Consider the following 5,620-nt stretch of genomic DNA (forward strand, 5'->3'; position numbering starts at 1 on the left):
CGATGCTGTAGGTGAGTGGGGAAGCACCGCGGGGGCCGGGGCTGCGCTGAGCTCAGCATTTCCCTCCTGATTTACCCCCGGGGCAGCTGAAAGCAGGATTTGCCCCCGTTTCCCTCACGTTCGGTGGGACACCGGTGTTGATGTCGGGGTTGGAGAAACTGGAATTGGGGCCGGGAGGGGTGAATTTGGCTCCACACCAGTGTGCTGGTGACAGGATCCGTCCCCGTGTTCTTGCTGAAGAGCTGAAGTAACACGCAGCTGCAACGGAAAGGCTGGAATCAACATGGGAAATGGGGAATTTGGGTGTACTTTGAAAAGCCACAGGGAAAAACGAGGGAGAGTTGACAGCAATTCTAGCCAGGGGCTGGAGCGAGGGCGGTGGGCACGGACGGCAGAGACGCTGCAGGATGTGCCACCTCCATGTTCCCCTTTGGCACAGCCAAACTCTGGGTCTCTCAGAGGAGGGGTGGGTGAGGAAGAGCCAAACAGCTGCTGAAGAGGCTCCATCTCCAGAGCCAAGCTGGGATGAGCCTCACCACGGAGCTCTGTCCTGCTGTGGGCACAGAGCCTTCCCTGAGGCCAGGCCAGGGTCACTGCCCTTGTCCCTGCTCTGCACCAGGAGCAGGGGGCAGTGCCAGCCCCACACTGGGGTGACCCTGGGCGGGTTTTGCTGCTCTCTGTGTGTGTCTCATGTTCATGGAACAGCAATGCCCGTCAGGTAGAGGGGCTGGGGCGGCTCAGCCCCTCCAGTGCAGCTCCCTGAGCCGAGCATCCCTCCTGTGCCAGAGGGTGAGCGTGGCTTTGCTGCATCCATGACCCTCCTGCAGCCCCGGGCAGGGAGAGGAAAACCTCCCCCTGAGCCTAAAACCAGGCTGGAGCCTTGGGAGCTGTGGCAAAGCTCCTACTGACTCCGGTAGTGTCCTTCACGCCGGCAGCTGGCACATGCCTGGCTCACCCTGCTCCCCCTCGGCTGGCACCGGCACTGGCACCGGCACTGGCACGAGGGGCTTGGCTGTGTCTGGCTCCCTGTGAAAAGGCAGCACAGGGAACTGAGTCAGGAGCCACATCCTGTGTCAAACCCCCCTGGGAGCAGCAGAAACTGCAGGGGAGGGCGGAAGCACTGGGACTGTGAAGCTCAGCCAAGCCCCCCCAGTAAGACCCTAACCCTAAACCCTAACCCTGAACCATCCTACACATCCCAAGGGTTGTGCCCAGCCACCCTTCCCTGGACTCCTGTTGCCTCCTCCTCCACCTCCATGGGGAAATTCCCCTTCCCAGGGCTGGGTCTTGCTCTGGACCCCCCGGCTGTGGTGCCCATCATTCCCAGCCGCTCCTGTCGGCATCCACGTCCCATCCAAGAGGTTTTCATTGGGGTTTTCTCCATCTCCTGATGCTGCTACAAATCCTGCAAGATATGGCACAGATGGGGAAAGATGCTCTGGATGCCGGGAGGGTGCTTGAGCTGCAGTTCCTGATGACAAATGAGGAAGGTTGGGGACAGGGATGGGGGTGCAGGCTCTGATTTGATCCATTACGGAAGCACTCAGGATGTTTTTCCAGTGGGATGCCAGGGATGACTCTGGATTAAGGTTTGCTCTCGGTAACAACAACAAGCCATGTGATATTTCATATACAACGAAGTTTTGGGCCCTGCCCACTTTGTGTTTCACAACAAATACCCCACAGCCATCTACGGCTTGGGATTTAATGGAAAGGGCTCCATGGAGGGAATTCACCACCTGGGAGACTCGGCTTGACTTTGAAAAGATGCATTTTGGAGCTCTCAGAATTGCAGGGAGAAGCACAGTGCCTGGGGGCACCCTGGGCACTCGGGGAGCAGCAGCCCAGCTCCGAGGGGGTTTGAGCAGCCCAGGTCCAGGGCAGTTGGGATTTTAAAGCAAAGCTGATCCCAGCCCAGGTCCAGGGGAGTTGGGATTTTAAAGCAAAGCTGATCCCAGCCCAGGTCCAGGGGAGTTGGGATTTTAAAACAAAGCTGATCCCAGCCCAGGTCCAGGGGAGTTGGGATTTCAAAACAAAGCTGATCCTGGCCCAGCCAAGGATCTGGATGGAGATCAGCCCAGCAACACTCCCAGCACGGGGCACCCGGGACCAGACCCCGCTCCTGCCCTCCAGCCCCCGGACCTGGCACCCGGTCGCTGTTTCCTCGCCGCGATCAACAACCAAGCGAGTTATTTCGGGGAGGAAAAGCCCGTTTTACGGTGCTGCCGGAGCCTGCCGGGGTCAGCCGCGTCTGAGCGCGCTCCCGAGGGCTGGGCTTGCGTGACTCCGCTTCCCCATCAAGGCCAGAATCTAAACAATCTTGATTCCTGTCCCGGCAGCCCTGGGCTGGGCTCTTCAATTGCAGGAAACGGAGCCTTTGGCGTGTTTATGTCGGGAGCCACGAAGAATGAGCCGAGGAGGGGCCGGCAGCCCGCGGCCGCGGAGCGGGGCGGGGGGCACTGGGGGGGCTCCGCCGTGTTTGCCTTGGCAGGAACGTCCCTTTTACAAGTCAAAAAAAAAAAAAAGAAATGGGAAGAGAAAAAATAGCCAAACTTCCCCCGAGGCACAGCAGGGAATTTTTGGCTGCCCCTGTTTGTGTCATTGATAAGCTCGGTGCAAAAGCCCCGCCGGGATCGAGCCCCGGACCGCGGCCAGCGGCGCTCGGAGGCTCCGGTGCACGTGGTGGGAGGCCTTTGAGCTCCATCCCAAGGCCTGGATCTTGCTGAACCTGGAATCTCCAGCGGCGCCGAGCCCGTGGGGGCCGTGGTTTTACGGAGCAGGAGCCGTGGGAACGGTGGGAAATGCCGGAATACGGATCGTTGGCACAAAGGAAGGATGTTGGGGCAGCGTGGGCAGGGCAGGGTCCCTGTCCCAGTGCCATCTGTGGTGTCCGGTGCCATGGTCGGGAGGTCCCCCAGGCTCGGGAGGTCCCGGGATGTGCTCTCAGGAAGGGCTGTACCCAGGATGTCCGGAGCCAAACTCCATTGGAAGCAGCACATCCCACCTCGCTCCGCCCGCCCTCTCCCTCTCCAGGTCCCCCCTCTTCCTTCCCAAAGCCCCCCAGGGCTGGTGATGAGCCCCTCGGGGGCGCAGGGGCTGCTCTCACCGCTCCGTTCTCCGCAGGACGATGCCGTGTGGAGCCGGTGGCCGCGCGGTGCTGGCGCTGATGACTCTGTCCCTCGGCCTCGCAGCCGGTGAGTACCAACGGGAGGGGACGAGCGGCGGGTTAAAACAAACCCTCGGCTTTTTGGGAGCGTCTCCGCCCAGAATAACCTCCTGCAGAGGGAGCCGGGGCTCCTCGGGGACGGCGCCGTCCCCAGCGAGGGGCTGTGTCCCTGTGGGACGGTGACCCACTCCCCAGGGAGGATCTCGGCTGAATTAATTAATTGTGGTTGATCAAGTGCTTTGCCGTCACCGGAGGGGAGACGGGGAAGGCTGGCGCCACGTGCTTTAGAGAGTGCTCCTTCCCAGGGGTGATGATGATGATGGTTGTGGGGAGGAGCTGCTCAGCATCCCAGGGGAGCACCGGGTGACCTGGGGGCGGATCCAGCTGCCCGTGTTTGTGCGGGGGGGACAGGGGCAGTGTGGCTGTGCTGGGGAGGAGCAGCAGAGCTCACTGAGGGGACAAATCCCCACCGAGTCCCCGTCCTACCCACGGGGCCACCAACCCCAACCTGGCCTTGCCACCACCCCACAGCACTGAGCAGCCTTTGGGGCAGGGGGATGACAGGCACGGGAGGGGGACTGGCCACTGCCAGACATCCCCTCGCCGTCCCCTCGCCGCTGGCCGCCTGGCTGCCCTCACACTGAACTCGCTGATTCCAGGAGGGATATTTTCTGCGCGAAAGGGCAGAGCTAAATCGGGAGTTCGGGACTGTGGCGCCCTCTGAGCTGCTCCAGCACCACAGCACAGGGAAATGCCTTCGGGGAAGTCAGGAAAAGCTCCAGGAAAGACGCCGGGTTTGGCACCCAGCTCCCGAAACACCCTCTGGGAAGGCACTGGCTGAGTTTGGGGCTTTTGATCCCATCCTGGCTCCCAGCATCCGGCTCCCACGGCTCCCACGTCCTCTGGGACCCCACGGGCAGGATGTGAACCAGTGCATCCCAGTTAATCCCAGCTGCTGGGGCTGGATGCACACCCCACCCAGTGCCTGTCAGGGGTGTGGGGACAGGTGACCCCCAGGTTCAGGGCTGGCACTTGGACTGTAGCTTTTCCAGGAGCTGTCAGGACGGGCTCCCTGTACTGAGCACTCACAGACACATTCCCCTTCTGGACCGTGATGGTCCCAGGCTGCCCACTCTCAAAATTTGGTTCAGGAGTCCCTAGGACAATGTCCCTGTCACCAAAGCCAGCAGCCACCCCATCCAGGGTGGTCCCGTGGCACAACGTGCCCCCTCCTCGTGCCCGCAGACGAGCTGCTGTGCGCCTGCGACGTGCCCTTCTGCAGCCAGCCCACCTGCACGGGCAAGGTGTGCTTCGTCAGCAAGAGGAGGGAGGAGGGGACCATCACCCAGCACCGGGGCTGCTTCTCCCAGAACATCCTGGAGCACTGCAACACGCCCGTGACGGAGCAGTACGGCATGAGGTGCTGCGAGTCCCGCATGTGCAACGCCGAGCTGGAGATCTTCCTGCAAGGTACAGGGCGAGGGGCAGAGCTGCCCACGCAGCTGGACACGTGGTTGGGTCTGCAGATCGTCCCTGTCCTCACTCAGCCCCTCCAGAGTCACCTTTTCCCAGGTGGGCAGGGCCAGCGAGGTGCCCTCAGGTGTCCCTTATTGGGCTGTGCCCGCAGAGCTGCCATCCATGGGGTTGAACCCAGTGCAGAGCCACCCTCTCCAGGTCCAAGCCCAAACCCCGAGGCCTCCACCCTCCCACCTCCAAGCCTGAGCCCCAAGACCTTCATTATCACGCTCCCATCTACCATTTCCCCCACCCAGGAGAAGATGCCCTGGGAAAAGTGCCTTCCCTGCCCAACCTCCTCCTGATGATCTTCGTCCCGCTGCTCGCCCTCCTCGTCCTCGTGGCGCTCACGGGGCTCTTCTGCTGGAAGGTGGCCCAGCACCGCCAGAAGCAGAGCGACCTCAGCGACACTGACCTCATGCTGAAGGCCTCCATGGTGGGAGACAGCACCTTAGAGGTGGGTGAGCTCCGGGAGGGACCCCGAGGTGTGGGAGGGTGGGGTGGCCTCTGTGCTGACCCCACGGTCGCCCCGGCTGTGCAGGACCTGCTGAACGACGACTGCACCACGGGCAGCGGGTCGGGGCTGCCCTTCCTCGTGCAGAGAACGGTGGCTCGGCAGATCACCCTCGTGGAGTGCGTGGGTAAGGAGCAGGGGGGGCTGCCCTGGTGCCCCAGCCGGTGCCTGGGCGATGCCACCACAACTTCAGGCCCAAGAGGGGGGTTGGACCCCACCAAAACCCCGTAAAGACCCCGAGTTCTCCCACTGCCCTGCTGCTGAGGGAGGGACAGAGAGGTTGGGTGGGTGGATGGATGTTAGCAAGGCCAATGGATGCAGCGCCGCTCCGTCGCTCTTCCACACGGGATCCCGGTGCTCCGTGCTGGGGGTGGGCAGGGCGTGGGGGTCCCAGGGGCTGCGTGGCACAGTGCCGTGGCCGTGGC

General features: G+C 62.4%; 1 protein-coding gene across 1 annotated transcript in view; it reads left to right on the top strand.

Annotated features, from left to right (window-relative positions):
• The first annotated feature begins 3,127 nt into the window (after positions 1-3,127).
• The window catches only part of LOC103760584 (serine/threonine-protein kinase receptor R3), a 4,414-nt gene continuing 1,921 nt past the window's right edge, over positions 3,128-5,620 (top strand). The window contains exons 1-4 of the mRNA XM_029965987.1: positions 3,128-3,194; positions 4,412-4,636; positions 4,939-5,138; positions 5,223-5,422. Of these exons, the coding sequence (XP_029821847.1) occupies positions 3,128-3,194; positions 4,412-4,636; positions 4,939-5,138; positions 5,223-5,422 (692 nt within the window). The remainder of the gene's footprint in view (positions 3,195-4,411; positions 4,637-4,938; positions 5,139-5,222; positions 5,423-5,620) is intronic.

This window comes from Manacus vitellinus, unplaced genomic scaffold, assembly GCF_001715985.3.
Source record: "Manacus vitellinus isolate BGI_N305 unplaced genomic scaffold, ASM171598v3 scaffold_129_pilon, whole genome shotgun sequence".
In the NCBI taxonomy this organism is placed as follows: Eukaryota; Metazoa; Chordata; class Aves; order Passeriformes; family Pipridae; genus Manacus; species Manacus vitellinus.